The sequence below is a fragment of the Leucoraja erinacea genome, chromosome 3 (assembly GCF_028641065.1).
Source record: "Leucoraja erinacea ecotype New England chromosome 3, Leri_hhj_1, whole genome shotgun sequence".
Lineage (NCBI taxonomy): Eukaryota > Metazoa > Chordata > Chondrichthyes > Rajiformes > Rajidae > Leucoraja > Leucoraja erinaceus.
Genome location: NC_073379.1, coordinates 101,979,766 through 101,998,158, shown reverse-complemented (window position 1 = coordinate 101,998,158; position 18,393 = coordinate 101,979,766). Strand labels below are relative to the sequence as shown.

Here is an 18,393-nt window from a genome sequence, read left to right as displayed (position 1 = left end):
TGTGAAACACCTACAAATTCAGCTGCAGAGAAACTCCACTTTACACTTGCTTCATTATGGCACGCAAAGATGTGATTGATATAATTTGGATATGATTTAGATATGATGGAAGCTATTTCATTTTCAGGTTAGATTGTTTTATAATTTTGGAATGCTTAGCTTTGTGTAATTATTTTTCAAATTCATTATTTATACTTTGATAAATGCAATCTTGATTTTCTAATTATTTAAGAAATATATGACTTTCCTCCAAGCAATTCAATACTTTATGTATATACATTTCACAATCTGTTATTTTTTTTAAAGAGAATTTTACAACAGTGTGGGTTTGCTGCCACTTTACGCATTTTAAATTCCTACATTCACATTAATCTTGCAAATTGCTTATTTAAAATTATTTTGTTTGAATTGCTATTTACAGTTAGAGGCGATACTGTTTGTACAAAGAGATGTGATGAAAAGAAAAATAACAGCATAAAGCTTTAAAAAAAGGGAAATGAATTACATACATGCTTTCTGATCAAGTAATTTCCCTTCCTCATTTCATCAAACAAAATGTCGATAATACATTAACAAAGCTTAACATTCTCCCTTTATGACTGCCAAGGAATGTACTCATTTTTACTCATATTAAGAAGCAACTGGTATAAAACAGAAAATAGAAACTGACCCATTTTTTGACGTTTAGCATTAATATAATTGAAATTATAATTAGTAGTAGGATTAGTAAGTATGCAGATGATACTAAGATAGGTGGTGCTGTGGATTATAAAGTAATATTCAAAGTCTACAGAGAGATTTAGGCCATTTGGAAGAGTGGGCTGAAAAATGGCAGATGGAGTTTAATACTGATAAATGTGAGGTGCTACATCTTGGCAGGACAAATCAAAATAGGACGTCCATGGTAAATGGTAGCGAATTGAGGAATTCAGTTGAACAGAGGGATCTAGGAATAACTGTGCATAGTTCCCTGAAGGTGGAATCTCATGTAGATAGGGTGGTAAAGAAAGCTTTTGGTGTGCTGGCCTTTATAAATCAGACCATTGAGTATAGAAGTTGGGATGTAATGTTAAAATTGTACAAGGCAATGGTGAGGCCAATTCTGGAATATGGTGTACAATTTGGTCGCCAAATTATAGGAAAGACAGAGAGAGAGAGAGAGACAGAGAGAGAGACAGAGAGAGAGACAGACAGAGAGAGAGACAGACAGACAGACAGAGACAGAGACAGAGAGAGAGAGAGACAGAGGACAGAGACAGAGACAGAGACAGAGACAGAGACAGAGAGAGAGAGAGAGACAGAGACAGAGACAGAGACAGAGACAGAGACAGAGACAGAGACAGAGACAGAGACAGAGACAGAGACAGAGACAGAGAGACAGAGACAGAGACAGAGACAGAGAGAGAGAGAGAGAGGAGGGGAGGGGAGGAGGAGGGGGAGGAGGAGGAGGGGAGGAGGGAGTGCTGAGAGGGGGGTGAGATGAGGGGTGGGGGAGAGGTGGGGAGTGGGGAGGGAGAGTGGAGGGAAGGGGTTAGGGGTGTGTGCAGAGGAGGGGGGGGGGGGAGGGACGGTGGGGGAGGGGAGGGAGGGGAGGAAGGGGAGAAAAAGAGGGGGAGAGAGAGAGAGAGAGGGCGGAGTGGAGAGGGGGGAGAGGGGAGGGGGGGGGGGGGGGGAGGAGGGGGGAGGGTGGGGGGAGGGGGGGAGGGGGGGAGAGGGAGGGAGTGAGGGAGGGAGGGAGGGAATGACGGGGGGGAGAGGAGGAGAGGGAGGGGGAGGAGAGGGAGGGGGGGGGGAACGAGGGGAGGAGGAGAGGAGGAGGGGGGGGGGGGGGGGAGAGTGCCTTTTTACTTCAACCCAAACCCAAACAACCATTTGCAGGCAGTGCTTTTTTACCTCTAACCATATTTTCATTTTCAAACCAAATTAAGGGTACTCACAGTGCTGTAGACATTTGTCAGTGTCATTCAGAGTTCTGATTGAGGCACACCATTTGCAGAGACTGATTGAGGCACACCACTTCCTGGTTTTATAGTCCCTCCCCCTCCCTCCAGCAGGGGCAGCAGAGAGAATGGGGAATTTTGTAAAAACATTAATATCTTTGTCAATTTTCATCGACGGGAAATGTCCTCGGCACACATGCGGCGGAGGGGGGCTCTGAGCGAGGTGGCCAAAAATGACGGCCGTAGGTGGCGGCGTACTCTCGGAAATCGCAGCACAGAAAGCCAAAACTGGTCAAGAACAGACTTTTAGTAATATAGATGTCCACAAAATAGAGAGAGTACAGAGGAGATTTACTAGAATGTTGCCTGGGTTTCAGCAACTAAGTTACAGAGAAAGGTTGAACAAGTTAGGTATTTACTTTTTGGAGTGCAGAAGGTTAAGGGGGGACGATAGAGGTCTTTAAAATGATGAGAGGGATAGACAGAGTTGACGTGGATAAGCTTTTTCCATTGAGAGTAGGGAAGATTCAAACGAGGACATGATTTGAGAATTAAGGGACAGAAGTTTAGGGGTAACATGAGGGGCAACTTCTTTAGAGAGTGGTGGCTGTGTGGAATGAGCTTCCAGAGGAAGTGGTGGAGGCAGGTTCGATTTTATCATTTAAAAATAAATTGGATAGGTATATGGACGGGAAAGGAATGGAGGGTTATGATCTGAGTGCAGCTAGATGGGACTAGGGGAGAATAAGTGTTCGGCACGGACTAGAAGGGCCGAGATGGCCTGTTTCCGTGCTGTAATTGTTATATGGTTATATATGGTTAAATTGGTTTACATGGATCTCTGGGCCGCCAGTTGTGTTCTAGCCTCTCTCAGATAATTAAGGTTCAGGCTTCACTGGCGGACAAAAATACATTTAAACCCAATAGATGATAACAGCATGTTACATTACCTGAAGCTGCTGACCTTTGGATGATACTTTGTGTGTTCACCTGGATTTAAATGATCCAACACCATTTTTCCAAATAGAAGCACAGATTTCTCCTCGCGATTTGAACAACACTCATCTCTTGATCAATAATAGAATCTCCAAAAGCAAATCCTTTAATTTGCCTTTACGAGATCTTATTGCGAGCCAAATTGACTTTGAATGACAAGACTTAAACGCTTGTGGAAAATAAAGCAACTAATATCATCTTGGGAATGTTAAAATATTTTAAATGAAGTGCAATTCAAATTTTTGCCTATTATTTCTTTTAAATAATAAAGTGCAGTCTTAAATTCGAAAAATGATTATTAATCCAATTATACACAAAATAATAAACACATTTCATCTAGCCAAGAAGTAAATTAATACACAAACATATATTGACAGTAAATAAATAATAGAAATCTCAACTAAAATAAACTGGAATATTTAAATAAACTGCATTAAATCAAAGCAATTTCCAGGACAGATTGGCAATGCAGAGATGCTGTTATTACAATGTGAATATATTGGCACAGTGTACATCAATTAGATAATTAAAAAGACAAAAATACATATGTTTACATTTGCTATTTGTGGTATGATGAGTTGTTCCACATTATCAGAGTAAATCAGAGTTAATGGGCAACATCAATACAATTAATTGCTAGGAAAAAATACAGCAATTAATACATTGATGAAACACATGTAACAATGTTAAGAAGGTTTAACTTACCATATACAAGAAGAATGTATCTGAGAGGAATAAAACAAAGGACTACTGTGGCAACTGCAAGGACAAAAACAGCCAACCAGCCCAGGAATGGGACTGTCCAATTGAAGGTGCTTAAAAGAAATGAAAAAACATTGGTTACATGCAACAGTTGAATAATACTAAGATAATGTCTACAATGGCATAAGAATCAAGAACAGTTCTAGGTAATTCTGTGTATTGGTGAGGCCATACCAGTAATACTGTGTATTCAGAATACTGTGTTTCGACTCATTATTTAGGAAAGGATATTCTTGGGGGCAAGAAAGGATTGGGGGCAGCACAAAAGAAATGTGGCTAATTTTTGGACTGAGGGTATACAAAGAATGGCTGCAAATTGTAAAACTATATTATAACCATATAACCATATAACAATTACAGCACGGAAACAGGCCATCTCGACCCTTCTAGTCTGTGCCGAACACATAATCTCCCCTAGTCCCATATACCTGCGATCAGACCATAACCCTCCATTCCCTTCCCATCCATATAACTATCCAATTTATTTTTAAATGATAAAAACGAACCTGCCTCCACCACCTTCACTGGAAGCTCATTCCACACAGCTACCACTCTCTGAGTAAAGAAGTTCCCCCTCATGTTACCCCTAAACTTCAGTCCCTTAATTCTCATGTCATGTCCTCTTGTTTGAATCTTCCCTACTCTCAGTGGGAAAAGCTTTTCCACGTCAACTCTGTCTATCCCTCTCATCATTTTAAAACCTCTATCAAGTCCCCCTTAACCTTCTGTGCTCCAAAGAATAAAGCCCTAACTTGTTCAACCTTTCTCTGTAACTTAGTTGCTGAAACCCAGGCAACATTCTAGTAAATCTCCTCTGTACTCTCTCTGTGTTATCCTGTGTTTTAGAAAAATAATAATTGATCCTGCGGAAACAAATTCTCAGGGGACAGGGGAGATGGTTCCACTCGTGAGAGATTAATGTCTTTAAAATTATTTCAAATGGAGGTGCATGTGAACCTCTCATAAATGGTGAAGAGAAGGAACGTTAGTTAGACTAAAAAAGAGAAACATAAAATAATATTTATAAAATTGTAATGTTTTTAGAACACGAGAAATAGAAGTGGGGGAAGCCATTTTGTTCCTCGTGTTTGTTTCACCATTCAATAAGATGATGGCTGACAAGTCATCTCAGCACCACATTTCTGTAATAACCTCATATCCAATTATTCCCATAATATGTAGAAACAAATCTATTCCTTTCCAAAACAATTTCAAATCTAAATGAATCGGAAATCACATGTACAATTGTTTTCTCTTTGGGAAAGCAAGATTGATAGACAGACACTATTAATTATGTTATTAAAAGTATATTTATACTTTCTGTGATGAGTTTAATGGATAATTAATAGGCAAATGCCTCATGAGAATCAGAGAGAGGTTAAGGGTGTGATTCTGTTTTCATTAAACTTACAGCAGGCCAGCACAACATACCCAGCAACTTCTGGAGATTCATTGTTAATCTGATATCTCTTTCTTGTCAAAAATCACTGGGAAATTTACACATTAAAATTTGTGTTGTATTTTTAGTAAAAATGTTTCATGAATTTTTTTTTAAAACTTGCATTGCCACCATTATCTAATTCATGTATGAATGTATTTAAATGCATCTATTATTTATGTCCTAATTATTTTTCTCATATAGCATTCTATTCATTTAAATTAGTTGTAACAGGAAATATTAGAAATAAATAATCAAGTGATCTCTGGATACTTTCAAGAGAGAGCTAGATAGGGCTCTTAAAGATAGCGGAGACAGGGGATATGGGGAGAAGGCAAGAACGGGGTACTGATTGGGGATGATCAGCCATGATTACATTGAATGGCTCGAAGGGCCGAATGGCTAACTCCTGCACCTATTGTCTATTAAGAATTTTATCTATTTTATTATGCACAGAAATTTAGAACCTTCTGAGGAATTGGTTTATTAAATAGAAGAATAAAGCACACATGCTATTTTTCCAGAAGGTATTCATCTAAAATATTAAATCTTTTGTTAGAATAACTTCGGTATCGTGATCAACAATGCAGCAATTACTAATTTATTTTACATTTCTTTGTCTTTTTCCTTATTTCAATTAAAAACATCATCTACCTCTAAACGGACAGATTCTACTTTCTATTTCAAAAGCCACAAGTCATTTTACCAAAAGATTAATTATAGACGAGAAAGTGCAGTATATCCTTCTTGCAAAGGCTTGAGTGCAGAAAGGCGACTAATGACAAGAACAGTTCATTCATTATCTTGGACTGGTGACCTGTGCCAAAAAAGTAGCATTTCACACCTAGCTCGAAAGGAATACGAGGTCCATCGCAAAAACATAAAGTGGCATCACTCACTTTTTTATTCTTTCATAAAAGGATGCAACCTCATCTAGGCCATTTTGCACAGCTACCCCCACTTCTTGGATGGCAAAAAACTTATCCATCAAAGTTTTCTTTTCAGTTTCCTGAGAGAAAAAATATAATGTACTTTAGTTTATATAGATGAACAAATTTCACTGCACAAATATTTTTACTCAATCAATCAATCAATCAATCAACCAATCTTTTTTGTCATCTTGCAAAGCAACAGTTGTACAGTGCAAAATGAGAAGACGTTTCCCAGGGAATACCGGAGCATCGCATTTGAAACTTAAAACATTTCACACATAATAACAATAAAAATAATCCAGTCCCTGATGAAACAGTATAAATAGTTAAAAGCAGGTAAAACAGCAACATCAAAATACAGTAAAAACAATCATTAAAATATCAGGGGCAGCTGATTTGAGTGGCCAGTACCAGAGTTATTAAAATGTCAGTGCAAAGCCATAGAATCAGGTGACTGTGAGTACAGAGTGACTGTTTAGCAGCCTCACAGCCTGTGGCAGGAAGCAGTTTAGCAGTCTTGTAGTCCGGGCTTTGATGCTACGGTATTTCTTGCCTGATGGCAGGAGATCCAGGTGTATGTGGAGGGGGTGCAGTTTGTCCTTAGCTATTCTCAGAGCTTTTTTCAGACAGCGGCTCTGGAACAGTTCTTGTACCAAGGGTAGGGAGACGCCAATGATCCTCTCTGCTCCCCTCACTACCCTCTGCAGAGCGTTCCTGTCTGAGCAGTTACAGTTGGAGTACCACATGTTTATGCAGCACGTGAGTACAGACTCCACCGTGCCCCTGTAAAAAGTCCTGAGGATGTTGGTGGGGAGTGAGGCCTGTTTGAGTTTCCTCAGGAAGTGCAGTCGCTGATGGGCCCGTTTGACAATCCCAGTGTTGTTCCTGGACCAGGTGAGACTGTCTGTAATTTGCACTCCGAGGAACATAATGCTCTCCAGTCTCTCCACTGTGGTGCCACTGATGTTGACGGGTGTGTGTTTTTGGCTGCGACCTCCTGAAGTCGACAATCATCTCCTTTGTTTTGTCGACATTTAATGCTAGATTGTTGTTGCCGCACCAGTCCACTAGTTGTTTTACTTCCTCCCTGTACATTGATTCGTCATCTCCGCTGATGAGTCCCACCACTGTTGTGTCATCCACAAATGTTATGATCTTATTTTCCCTGAAACTGGCAGCACAGTCATGTGTGAGCAGTGTGAACAACAGCGGGCTGAGCACACAGCCTTGAGGTAAGATCTCATGGTAAGATCTATAAGATCACCCGTCAGCCTCCTGCACTCCAACGAGTAAAGGATAAACCTGTCCCCATAGCCCAGGCCCTTGGGTCCTGGCAATATCTTCCACAGCTTTAGCATTTCCCAACTATATTTTCAAATCACATTAAGGGCACTGACAAGTCAGTAAAACCACTCACAGTTTAGTAGACATGTGTTCAGTGTTATTCAAAGCTCAGACTCAGAGATGTGACCCCCTTGCTCCCCCATCTTGCAGAGACTGACTGAGCACTCAACACTTCCAGGTTTTATAGTCCCTCCGGAAGGGGCGTGGCCTTCAGGAGAGAGAATCTCAACATTTTTTAAGCGCTAATAACTCTTTTATTTTTCATCGATGGGAAAAATCCTCTTGTCCTGCGCAGCGGAGGACTCTGAGTAAGATAGCCAAAAATCACAGCCGTAAGTGACAGCGTTTTTTCTAAAATCAATTTACAGAACACCAGGAAGTGGTCAAGATCAGGCTTTTAGTAATATAGATAAAAGGACTAGACAAGCTAGATGCATGAAACATGTTCCCAATGTTGGTCGAGTCCAGAACCAGGGGCCACAGTCTTAGAATAAAGGGGAAGCCTTTTAAGACTGTGGTGAGAAAAAACCTTTTTCACCCAGAGAGTTGTGAATTTGTGGAATTCCCTACCACAGAGGGCAGTGGAGGCCAAGTCACTGGATGGATTTAAGAGAGAGTTAGACAGAGCTCGAGGGACTAGTGGAGTCAAGAGATATGGGGAGAAGGCAGGCACGGGTTATTGATTGGGGACGATCAGCCATGATCACAATGATTGGCGGTACTGGCTCGAAGTGCTGAATGGCCTCCTCCTGCACCTATTTTCTATGTTTCTATGTTATCTATCTGCAACTTGACCTTCAAGGAACCGTGCACCTGTATTCCAGTCAGAATAACAATTTTTCACCATCATCCTCTGGCTTCCTACCATAAAGCCAATTCTATATTGTTAGCTCTTCCTGGATCTGATGTGATCTAACCTTCAAGAGCAGCCTACCATTTGGAAGCTGATCAAGGACCTTGCTGAGGTCCATATATTTAATGTCAATGGCTCCCTACTCATCAAACCTCTTGGTTACTTTTTCAAAAAACTCAATTTCTTAACATGATCTCCCAAGCAAAAACATGCTATCTCTAATCAACCACTGTCTTTCCAAATGCATGTATATCTTATCCCTCAAAACCTCTCTGATAACTTTCCTCTCACAGATGTTAAGCTTATGGTTTTTGTCATTCCCAGGTTGTTCTTTGCAAACCTATTTAAATAGGCACAACATTAGGCAAACCTATTTAAATAGAGGCACAACCCCAGTTTCCAAGCTCCTCACCCATGTCAAATAATAATTTATATAGTCTGCCAGGACTCTTGCAATTTCTTCTCTAGCTTCTCCACGACGTCCTTGGATATATCCGATCAGGTCAAGAGATCTATGTGGCTTCTGACATCTTAGGACATGCCGCACCTACATATTTTTAATATTGATGGGCCTCAAGACATTCCCATATACTTTCCCAAGTTCCCTAATCATAAAGTCTTTTCACAAGGAATAAATAGAGGAGAAAGATTCAATGAGGAGTGTGCCCATGTCCTGTGGCTACAAATATAGATGACCGCATTGGTTTCTGAGAGACTTGCACATTTACAATATTAATTTCTGTGCAGACCACAAGCCAATATTTATCAGTGCGCTCCAATTTATTTCATAGGATATGGTTCTGCCAAGGTATAAATTTGTTCCAACCGTTGGTTGACATTAGTGACCATGATAACATGTGAAAAACCCAAGTAAATGTAACTGTTTGCAACTTGGTGCACATTAAAATTGATTATCACAAACAATTTAGCGAATATAATCAAGAATCTTTTTCAACCAGGTAATTCCTCTCCCCCCCTCTCTTGTCAAGCAGAAGATACAAAAGCTAGATGGCAAATGCCACCAGACCCAGGAATAGATTTCTCCCCTTTTAAAAGTCCGACGTCCCGCAGCCCCGACGTCAGACTTTTAACACCCCGGCGTGCGGTCCTGAACATCGGGCCCCCCTTACCGGCAACTGCGGAGGGCTTGGGGAGGCCCTGACCACGGGGAATAGTGGAGGAAGAGACTGACTTTGGTGCCTTCCCACATAGTGGGGAACTTTGATTCTGCTGTGTGGGGATGTTTTATGTCAAACCCTATAGTGTGTTGTGTCCTGTTGATTTTTATTGTGTGGCTGTATGGAAATTCATTTCAGTGTGCCATCAGGCACACGTGACAATTAAATCTATCTTGAATCTCTTGAATCAGAGTACTGAAGTATTATCAGAGTACTGAGCAGTTCTCCTATAAGTTAGTGTGTAGACCTGATCTTGCAACCTACTTCATTGCGAACACTGGACTTTTTCTCTGTAGCTGTAATGCTACAATGCAGGTATTTTTCTTTTTGCACTGCCTGTTGTACATATGCACGGGGTTGCCAGTATAGTATGATTTGATTTAACTGGAGAGAATGCAAAAACACGCTTTTCACTGTATCTTGATACACGTGTCAATAATAAACAAATAACAAGAGCAAAATGAAGAGAGTCTGAAAAGTAATAGGTTACCATGATTTATCAAAATGGTGTGAAGTTATTAACCCTCCCTTTACTTATTGATATGAGGAGAGCAACTCTAAAAGAAATATTGTCAGTAGCTGTTAAACTCGTTCTGTATGTTATTGTTATAAAATTCCTGCAAAAATATTTGCACTATAACATTCCACAGTCCATAACAAGGAAAAATGTTTTTTTTTTTAAACTGCAAAGCAGATTATTGGCGATTAGACTTATTATTCTCCCTACCATTGTTTGTTGTGGGGTAAAAAGCTATTAAAATTTCAAGGTTCTTAACCCTGTGCTCTTACTAATCTTTTTTTCATTGAAAAAAAAACAGACTGCTGTTTGAAAATGTAATTAATGTGGTATTAAATTGTGCAATCTCGAGCAAAAGAAAAGTCAAAGATCGGAAAGGACATTCAGACCTTCAAACACTATGCCTCAAATATTCCATTATATTTTTATGAATGTGCTTAATGCTTTTCACCATACCATGCAGATGTTTCAAGATATTTCTCTCAGCAACAAATTTCCAACAATATCTGTTTTAAATACAATTTTCACGAATTTGTACCCTCTGCTTCTAATTTTCTGGTTTAATGTGTTCTTAATATGCTAAAAAAAATTGATCCGCCCCATTTTTTGCCCTGAAGTCATTCAGAGAAGAAACTGGAAACCTAGGACCTGCTTAAATTTATGTAAATTTTGCCAGCATGTTTCCAAAGAAATTGTACATACCTAACACCATAAAAGATAGAGGAATGAAAGGCTATTTAGTCTCTGGTGCCTGTTTCGCAATTTGAAAAGATCATGGCTGATCTTTTATCTCACGAGCAATTTCCTGTATTAAATGCTGTATCCATATCCTTTTTTATCAATCTTGATGTTGAATGTTCTTGGAGACTGCAGAATATCTTTTCCCTCTTGTAAAAATAATTCTAAAGATTCACTACCCTGTGGATGAAGACATTGCTTTGCAACTAAGTTTTGAACAGCATCCCCTTATTTTGAGAATGTGACCACTGTTTCACAAACTTCCTTTGATCCACGTAATACATTTCCTCAGGTAGGGAGGCAAGACCTGTACAGGTGTGGTCTCACCAGGGCTTTGTGTAGTTGCTGTAAAGTGACAATATTTTTGCATTCAGTTCCTATCGCATTTCTTTTTTGCTCATTCGATCTGCAAGTGATTTTCAGTGATTGCTGCAGACATAATCAGTTCCCTCTGAGAATCAACAATTGTAAATCTCTCACCATTTCAAAATACTATTTATTTCTACCAAAGCATATTAATTCACTTTTTGCTGTACTATATTCCATCTGCATGATCTTGGCCATTCACTTTAGACCGTTTAAATATTCTTGAAGCTTCTGCATCCATCTCACAATTCACACTCATCCACCACCACAAGGACCTTTTGCAAAGCCTCTCATGAAAACAGGTAGGTGGATAAAAATGCTGGAGAAACTCAGAGGGTGAGGCAGCATCTATGGAGCGAAGGAATAGGTGACATTTCAGGGCGAGACCCTTCTTCGATTTTTCCAGCATCTGCAGTTCCTTCTTAAACATGAAAACAGGTATGTGATTTCAGTATTTGGCAAACTTGCCTGGTTTGCTATCACCCTCGTCCAATGTGGCTGTGTTCTTATAATGTTTCCATATGAATTCCAGTAATCTTGAGAAATCCACTTGTAGGGAGTTAGTTAAAATTCCAGATTCTTATAATATATCACATTTAATTAGTGAATACTAAATTCTCTTTTGAGTATATTATAGACAATAGGTGCAGGAGCAGGCCATTCGGCCCTTCGAGCCAGCACCGCAATTCGATGTGATCATGGCTGATCATCCCCAATCAGTACCCCATTCCTGCCTTTTCCCCATATCCCCTGACTCCGCTATTTTTAAGAGCCCTATCTAGCTCTCTCTTGAAAGCATCCAGAGAACCTGCCTCCAGGTTGAGGCAGAGAATTCCACAGACTCACCACTCCCTGTGAGAAAAAGTGTTTCCTCGTCTCCGTTCTAAATGGCTTACTCCTTATTCTTAAGCTGTGGCCCCTGGTTCTAGACTCCACCAACAACGGGAACATGTTCTAGCATGTCCAAGCCCTTAACAATCTTATATGTTTCAATGAGATCCCCACTCATCCTTCTAAACTCCAGAGTGTACAAGCCCAGAGCTGCTCCATTCTCTCAGCAAATGACAGTCCTGCCTTATTATTGCTTGCTTGCACATTTATTTAGGTTAATAGTAAACGTCAAATGGGCTGACATTAGACTTCTGCTGGACTTTCACCTTTGGCACATTTAACCCCCAACCTCTTCACAAGAGTTAACATTGCCCCTTTGATTGCAGTTTCAGCTGTATATTTAATCGATTTAATACCAATGTTGAAATATTTATTTCAAATGAATTATGATCACAGCTCAAAATATCACCGTACTAATATTCCCACTTTAGTTCCAAACCCCTCTCTGCTAATACAATATCACTCAGTATATAATTTAGAGATACATATATTCACCAATATCAACTTTCAACATCAAAATTAAATGGCTATTCATGGCTCACCATTCCCACAACACTCTATCCATAAATGCAAAACTAATCATAATCTTTTACAAATCTTTGCATATACAGGTGCACAACCTTTTATCCGACGATCCAAATAACGAAAACCTCCGAATAGCGACATTTTTTCAGTCCTTGAATAAAGGTCCTTGAAAACGTTCACCAAGGGCGGCCCGCAGAGGTGACAGCGGAACCTCCGGTCGGTCCTCGAAGAAAGGGGAACTAAATCCCCATTCATAAAAGAGAAGGTGAGGGTATATTGCGCGGGAGGGTTAATAATTGACAATATGCTGCTGCCTGCCCGCTGAGTTATAAAGTTCCCACGGTAGACTCACGATACACAGTGTATCGTGAGTCTTGCGTGGGAACTTTTTTAACTCAGCTGCAGGCAGCAGTAGATTGTCGCTCCCTTCAGTTTCACCCCACCTACACCCACCCCTCTGCTTCCCGGCCATGTGTGTGACCCCTTCCCTCCCCTCTCCAGCTCCTGGCGCGGGGGTTTTGCACTGTCTTCACGCCGGAGCCAGTGCCAGTCACCGGAGACGTCAGGACCAACGGGACACCGACCCCCAGGCCCACTGCAAGCACATAGAACCCAGAGACCCACAGCCAGCAGCAGCCCAGCCCCGTTCCAATTCCAGAGGAACACGCTCTCCGCTGTCCCCGTAGGGGCAGCAGGTGATGGCTCGGGCTGTGACGTCTCCGGCCACCCCCCTGTACAGGAGCTGAGACTGGGAACTGTGGGGTTGTTTGCAGTTGCAGAGGGAGGGGGCAAGGGCGGTACAGTTCCCAGTCTCAGCTCCAGTCCAGAGGGGTCACCGGAGACGTCAGGACCAACGGGACACTGACTGCAAGCACGGAGATCCCGGAGACTCACAGCCAGCAGCAACTCTAGCCCAGCCCCGCTCCAACTCCAGAGGAACCCGGGTTGCGGATGAGGGGGTGCAGCTCGGGCTGCGGGCGAACTGCCACTTGTCGCTGTAGCGGCACATCGGGGAGCGGGTTCCTGTTGGTCCTGACGTCTCCGGCCATCCCCCTGGACAGGAGCTGAGAGACGTCAGGACCACCAGAAGCCGCTCCCCGATGCGCCGCTACAGCGACAAGTGGCAGTTCGCCCACAGCCCGAGCTGCGCCCCCACATCGGGACACCGACCCCCAGGCCCACTGCAAGCACGGAGATCCCAGAGACTCACAGCCAGCAACAACTCTAGCCCAGCCCCGCTCCAACTCCAGAGGAACCCGGGTTGCGGATGAGGGGGCGCAGCTCGGGCTGTGGGCGAACTGCCACTTGTCGCCGTAGCGGCCCTTCGGGGAGCAGATTCCTCTGAAGTTGGAGGGGGAGTGGGGTATTGTGCTGTTTGATGGCCCCCTGCTATCCCAGGGACAGGGAGACAGGACGTTCACCAAGGGCGGCCCGCAGAGGTGACAGCGGAACCTCCGGTCGGTCCTCGAAAAAAGGGGAACTAAATCCCCTTCATAAAAGAGAAGTGGAGGGTATATTGCCAGGGAGGGTATATCGCCTACCTGGAAGAAACCGGACATTTTTTCCAGGATGTCGTCTGCACACCAAAGCTCACCAGTTTATGTTTAAAGTTTTACTTAACGTTTATCTCGTCTTTATTATTTATTCGGGGGATTCAAGAATCCCCGAGCTAGGCCGCCTATGTATCGTGAGTCTACCGTGGGAACTCTTTAACTCAGGGAGGCAGCAGCAGATTGTCGCTCCCTTCAGTTTCCCAGCGACAGTCACCTGCCACGGGAGAGAGATCATGCACTGTTGTAGGTCTCCTTTGCACGTCGGTGTTTCTGTCTTTCTCCACTCATTGTTGGCCCCATCTGTCACCACCCCCATCTACACCCCTCTGCTTCCCGGCCATGTGTGTGACCCCTTCCCTCCCCTCTCCAGCTCCCCGCTCATTGCACCGGCGCGGGGGCTTTGTACTGTCTTCACGTCGGCGATGGCAGCAGATCGGTGCGAGTCACTGGAGACGTCAGGACCAATTGGACGTCGAGCACCAGGCCCACCGCAAGCACGGAGAACCGAGAGACCCACAGCCAACAGCAGCCCAGCCCAGCCCCGCTCCAACTACAGAGGAACCTGGGTTGCGGATGACGAGGCGCAGCTCGGGGCGTCGTAGGGGCCCATCGGGGAGCGGGTTCCTGTTGGTCCTGACGTCTCCGGCCACCTGCTATCCTCCGGGAACTGTACCGCCCTTGCAGGAGAGTGGGGTTGTTTGCAGTTGCAGAAGGAGGGGGCAAGGGCGGTACAGTTCCCAGTCTCAGCTCCAGTCCAGGGGGGTGGCCGGAGACGTCAGGACCAACGGGACAGCGACCCCCCAGGCCCACTGCAAGGACGGAGATCCCAGAGACCCACAGCCAGCAGCAACTCCAGCCCAGCCCCGCTCCAACTCCAGAGGAACACGTAGGGGCAGAACCTGATGGTGTGCAAGGTGTTCTTGGGGTGGCGCAGCTCGGGCTGTGGGTAAACTGCCACTTGTCGCCGTAGCGGCCCATCGGGGAGCGGATTCCTCTGAAGTTGGAGGGGGAGGGGGGTATTGTGCTGTTTGATCGCCCCTTGCTATCCCAGGGACAGGGAGACAGCGGCTTTTTAGACTGGTGGGCAATCACTTCCAAAGTTCTGCCCACACAGTCAGTACACCTCTCCTACACTGCATTTCATACAAACATTTATTCTGCAAGAAAAAACTACATTGAAGACTCAAACTCGCGACGAGTAACTGCCGGGATCAAGGCGCAAACTCGCGACCTTAGATCGCCTAAGGGCGTGTAGCCCCGCTAGGGTGACATGAGTGCGGGAGGTGATTCAACGCTGCGGGCACATTTACAAATTGAGGAATTCATTCAACACACTGCATTTCATACAAACATTTATTCTGCAAAAAAAAACCTACATTGAAGACTCAAACTCGCGACCGAGTAACTGCCGGGATCAAGGCGCAAACTCGCGACCTTGCGGATATGAGCCGAGCACTCTACCACTGAGCCAGCCATTAAAATCTACGCTAAAAAATTTCCATTCCGAAGACCGACAAATTCTGAATTACGAAAAGTGTCTGGTCCCAAGGCTGTCGGATAAAAGGTTGTGCACCTGTACTACCTTTTTTTGTGCTCATTTTTAGCGTTTCTGTGAATTTACCAAATTCCCATTTACTCTAGGCTTTCAGAATATTTGCGTGTATTTACAAGTTTGAATCTTTCATTACAATAGCTTAAGTTTATATGTGAGTAACTCTATATTAAGACTGAAAGGAAAACCACAAAAACAGCAATGTGATGTATTGCTTAGGAAATAATTGCCTGGGCGTTCATCCCTGGTCAGGAGAACAGAGAGTTCCACATGGTCAAGACAAGCCATTGTGCTCTGCCTCTGAAATTATTTCACTAAAATCAATGGAACAAATGTTAGAGGCACAATGCAACATGCTGACGTCACCTACAGCACATTTAGCACTACCAACGGAGAATGTGTTTCTAGGCAAATGCATAGTGAAATTTCTCTTCTCGGGATGAAAGGAGAACTGCATAATTAATGACCTCCTAATGAAATCAAGGAAAAACACTGCTTTGAAATGTTGGATCTCAAAGAATTTGATTTTGTTACGAAGACTGTAATTCTCCTGTTTTCATAAATAGAGGAATTTCACCCTATGATGTGACTTGTAACACTTAACATCATTAATTATTGATTAAACAATTTACTTTGCTGCAGTTATACACATTGACAATTACTGAAATTACAAAAGTAATGTCACTTGAACTGAAAATGCAAATAAATAATGCATCTCCTGTTACTTTTTTAACATGTAATAAGGCCTTTGGTCTCTGTAAGGAAGTAAAATCATTTGTCATGTGCATAAATGTTGTTGTAATATAGGCTAAATGCAAAGTATTAAGATCCTAGTAATTCAAATATTTTCTGTGAACTTGGAAGGTTACAACTATTGCCTTGATCTTGTCTGTCACTTATTTAGATCTTACAGGAAAAAAGACACTTGATCTGTGGATATAAGTATACAAATGCAAACATTTGTAAGCTCTGTTGCTTATTTTCACCTTTCATAATTTTTGCTCATGGATCTTTGAGAAAAGCCTCAAACTGACATTGTTCAAAGATAAATAGGCAACAACACTCTGGGAACATGAAGCTGTTTCTTCTTACAAATATATTAGAAGTACAAGACAAGTCTGCATTTTCTTTTGTGCATCTGCTTTGAATTAGGTTTGTGTGAAGTTATTCAAAAATTCAGCAAAGGACTGAAGAAATTTGTTGAGATTTTCTGCTCAAGCCATAGACAAAATAGTACAGGAAGGAGGAGGCGGTCAAAGGGATCAGAGTTCGACTTAACCTAAACCAATTCCACATGCCTCACGAACCATTAGCTGTTTTCTATTTCCTGTGTTGAAATCTTAAGGAAAAATAACCAAGGCAATGAAGAGCTTTGCTTATTTTTTTTTCTTCCACCAGCTGCTGTGTTAGCAAATAGAATTGATAAGACAGCTTTGAATAACTGTGGCCCTCACTAATGCAGTTTGAAGCTTAACTTGTACTTCCCTTCTGTTGCAAGATGGAATCAATTCTAACATTTTTTTTGGCTACAATAGAACGTTTCTGGAAATAATCACCCACTTAATGCAGAAAAGAGAACATTTTTCAATTAACTAAATGACTTGACATTTCCATGTCTATATTTTCCTTCATTCACACATTTTAGTATTTAAAGTGACAACATCTTGCTTTGTTCATAATTACTTAAATTGCTGGTTGAAAAACTCATTAAGCAAAAGTTTATATGACAATCAGTAATTTACTTAAATAATTTAAAGGACAGCAATTTCTGGCCATCCCTAATCTTCATTGAGAAGATGGTGATGACAATCTTCTTAAAGTGTAATAGTCCTTTTCATGAGGTACTCCCACAATGTTCTTTTAGGAACTAGAGTTTCAATGCTAGATGTGCCACTGCTATAATGTAGTGGTGAAATAGCTTGCCATTTCCCCGGATGCACAAAAGTCAATCATTTTGTTAATCACAAGACAGTGTAGTTTGAAGGTGAGAAGTAGAAGATTCAAGGGAGATCTTATGGGCATTTTGTTTATATACAGAGAGTGGTTGACATCTGGAATGGGCTGTTAGAGGACGTGGTGGAATCAGATACAATTACTGCATTTAACAGGCGAGGAAAGGAGCAACATCGACCTAATGCAGGTAAATTAAGAAGAAGAGTGCTAGTGTAGATGGGGGGGGGGGGGGTTACATGATGTGATTACTATTAGTTGCAAGTTTTTTTTTAAGTTACAGATTATTACTTACATTAAATTTCACTGTAGCAAAACTTTAAATTTGTGTTTCTGGATTATAATGGGCCTTGGTAGGCCTGATCTCAATTACCATGGAGGAAGGGACTGGTTTATACTGAAGATAGACAAAAAATGCTGGAGATACTCAACAGGTCAGGCAGCATCTCTGGAGAAAAAGAATAGGTGACATTTCGGATCTAGATACTCAGAAATACTGTGTACAATTTTGTATGTAAAACAGATCATTGGCCATTGAAGGAATGTGGCAAAGGTTCACACACTGGCTCCTGGGATAACAAGATGTTAAGACCTATACATTATAAGTATCTACTAGTAACCTCACCTTATGGAGATTACACTGTACCAAGCTATATTTCGAAGACTATTTACTCCACTAACTTTGTTTCTTTTCTGAATAGTTTAGCTGTCACTAATCACTATTATGAGTGGTGGGACCCCTCCTAACAAAGGAGGAGATACTGCCAGCGAACAAACCAGTTTAAACCTAGTTCTATTTTTAAATGAAACATCTAATTTTGAAGGATAATTTCTACCTAGGTTATAATTTACAAAGGA

At 42.0% G+C, this 18,393-nt stretch overlaps 1 protein-coding gene and 1 long non-coding RNA gene across 5 annotated transcripts in view; one reads left to right on the top strand and one right to left on the bottom strand.

Moving 5' to 3' along the window:
* LOC129695891 (multiple C2 and transmembrane domain-containing protein 1-like) overlaps positions 1-18,393 on the bottom strand; it is a 426,884-nt gene that overhangs the window by 27,825 nt on the left and 380,666 nt on the right. For all 4 annotated transcript variants that reach the window (XM_055633328.1, XM_055633326.1, XM_055633327.1 and 1 more), the window contains 2 exons: positions 6,036-6,145; positions 3,642-3,751 (listed from right to left, as the gene is read on the bottom strand). In XM_055633328.1, coding sequence (XP_055489303.1) covers positions 3,642-3,751; positions 6,036-6,145 — 220 coding nt within the window. The remainder of the gene's footprint in view (positions 1-3,641; positions 3,752-6,035; positions 6,146-18,393) is intronic.
* The window catches only part of LOC129695892 (uncharacterized), a 30,431-nt gene continuing 28,844 nt past the window's right edge, over positions 16,807-18,393 (top strand). The window contains exon 1 of the long non-coding RNA XR_008723243.1: positions 16,807-17,725. This is a non-coding gene — a long non-coding RNA (uncharacterized LOC129695892). The remainder of the gene's footprint in view (positions 17,726-18,393) is intronic.